The following is a 2500-nucleotide window of genomic DNA, read 5'->3' as shown; positions in this document are numbered from 1 at the left end:
ATGATTGTATTACCAATATTAATAGAATAATTATCAATAAGAACAATGACTGGCGTCTATAATGTGCTCAGAGCCCTTAACCACGGGGCCCTGAGTGCTATCAAATGACATCAGTCATGGGGGTGGGGGGGGGGGGGGGGAGGCGATTTCAAAAGTCAAAAACACAGGGCTCTATAACAGCCTCATTAGCAAGCCAAATGTAATATGTTAGTGACAAAGGGCGCGTGCGCACGCAAGCACGCACGCACGCACGCACACACACACACACACACACACACACACACACACAAATAGATAGATAGGAGAAATATGGGCGTATATAGAGAGAAAAGGAAAGTTTGGCACCTTCTTCTTGTTTTTTTTCCAAACTATTTTACAGATTCATCTTACAAATTAGTTTGGTGGGCGGTTTTGTTGTTGTTGTTTTTTCTAGGTATATATATATATATATATATATATATATATATATATATATATATATATATATATATAAAGGGGGGCTTTACTGTAAACTTGAAGTTGTTTTACAAACACAACCGGAACAGACTTTTTAAAATTTTCATTCAATTTTGTTTAATTTAATTCAATTTTATTCTATTCTATTTTATTTCAGTTCATTTTCATTTCATTTTATTTGTTGTCATGTTAACAACAACAGACGTCTTCAAACTTTTCGACATCCTGCTCCGTCGCCACCGGGGTGGTAGCTATGGTAACGATCACCCCCACCCCTACCCCCAGCAGTACTACAGCGACTCTTACGGTCACGGCGAGAACCATCCCCATGACAACAACCATCATGACGGCTACAGCAGCAGCAGCAGCAGCAGCAGTCGTGGTAGTGGTAGTGGTGGTCACGATGACGACCACGCCGGGTACCCGCCCTCCTCTTCCTCCTCTTCCTCCTCTTCCTCCTCCAGCCACCCCGCCTTCTTCTCCCACAAGTATCCCCACGGCAGAACCCCGCCCTTTGATCCCCATGGAAAACCTCCTCCTCCTCCCTCCTCCCACAAGGAATCCCACGGCAGAACTCCCCCATCCCAACCCTATGGAAAACCTCCTCCTTCCTCCTCCCACAAGGAATCCCACGGCAGAACTCCCCCATCCCAACCCTATGGAAAAAACCCTCACTCCTCCCACAAGGAATCCCACGGCAGAACACCCCCCTTCCATCCCTATGGAAAACCTCCTCCTTCCTCCTCCCCCCAAAATGAATCCCACAGCAGAGCTCCCCCCTTCCATCCCTATGGAAAACCTCCTCCTCCTCCCTCCTCCCACAAGGAATCCCACGGCAGAACCCCGCCCTTCCAACCCTATGGAAAAACCCCTCACTCCTCCCCCCAAAATGAATCCCACAGCAGAGCTCCCCCCTTCCATCCCTATGGAAAACCTCCTCCCTCCTCCCACAAGGAATCCCACGGCAGAACACCCCCCCTTCCATCCCTATGGAAAACCTTCTCCTTCCTCCTCCCCCCAAAATGAATCCCACAGCAGAGCTCCCCCCTTCCATCCCTATGGAAAACCTCCTCCTCCTCCCTCCTCCCACAAGGAATCCCACGGCAGAACCCGGTCCTTCCAACGCTATGGAAAACCCCCTCACTCCTCCCTCCAAAATGAATCCCACGGCAGAGCTCCCCCATTCCATCCCTATGGAAGACCTCCTCCTCCTCCCTCCTCCCACAAGGAATCCCACGGCAGAACCCGGTCCTTCCAACGCTATGGAAAACCCCCTCACTCCTCCCCCCAAAATGAATCCCACGGCAGAGCTCCCCCATTCCATCCCTATGGAAGACCTCCTCCTCCTCCCTCCTCCCACAAGGAATACCACGGCAGAACCCGGTCCTTCCAACGCTATGGAAAACCCCCTCACTCCTCCCCCCAAAATGAATCCCACGGCAGAGCTCCCCCATTCCATCCCTATGGAAGACCTCCTCCTCCTCCCTCCTCCCACAAGGAATCCCACGGCAGAACCCGTTCCTTCCAACGCTATGGAAAACCCCCTCACTCCTCCCCCCAAAATGAATCCCACGGCAGAGCTCCCCCCTTCCATCCCTATGGAAGACCTCCTCCTCACTTCCCCCAGAATGAATCCCACGGCAGAGCTCCCCCATTCCACCCCTATGGAAGACCTCCTCCTCCCTTCCCCCAGAATGAATCCCACGGCAGAGCTCCCCCATTCCACCCCTATGGAAGACCTCCTCCTCCCTCCTCCTCCTCCCACAAGGAATCCCACGCTAGAGCTCCTCCTCATCCTCCCCTCATCAAAGATCCCTCTCCTTTCAAGCCCCGCTTCCCAAATCCCTACCAGGGTGGCCATGGAGGTCCGGCTTCCAGCAAGGGCCCCGCTCCTTTCCAGCGTCGTTTCCAAGATCCTCGTGGTCGAGGTCCCTTCAACAGGGAATCCTTTCGTTTCGAACGTCGTTCCTCAGGTGCCCCCCGTCCTAAGGACCCCCATCCTTAAGAGAGCTGCCTGAGCCCCACCTGCCCCCCTCCCACCTTT

At 52.6% G+C, this 2500-nt stretch overlaps 1 protein-coding gene across 1 annotated transcript in view; it reads left to right on the top strand.

Moving 5' to 3' along the window:
* Positions 1–1482, top strand: part of LOC143291403 (uncharacterized) — a 5143-nt gene extending 3661 nt beyond the window's left edge. The window contains exon 5 of the mRNA XM_076601242.1: positions 659–1482. Within this exon, the coding sequence (XP_076457357.1) occupies positions 659–1482 (824 nt within the window). The remainder of the gene's footprint in view (positions 1–658) is intronic.
* The last annotated feature ends 1018 nt before the right edge of the window (positions 1483–2500 follow it).

This window comes from Babylonia areolata, chromosome 17, assembly GCF_041734735.1.
Source record: "Babylonia areolata isolate BAREFJ2019XMU chromosome 17, ASM4173473v1, whole genome shotgun sequence".
Lineage (NCBI taxonomy): Eukaryota > Metazoa > Mollusca > Gastropoda > Neogastropoda > Buccinidae > Babylonia > Babylonia areolata.
This window is presented reverse-complemented; position numbering and strand designations above follow the sequence as displayed.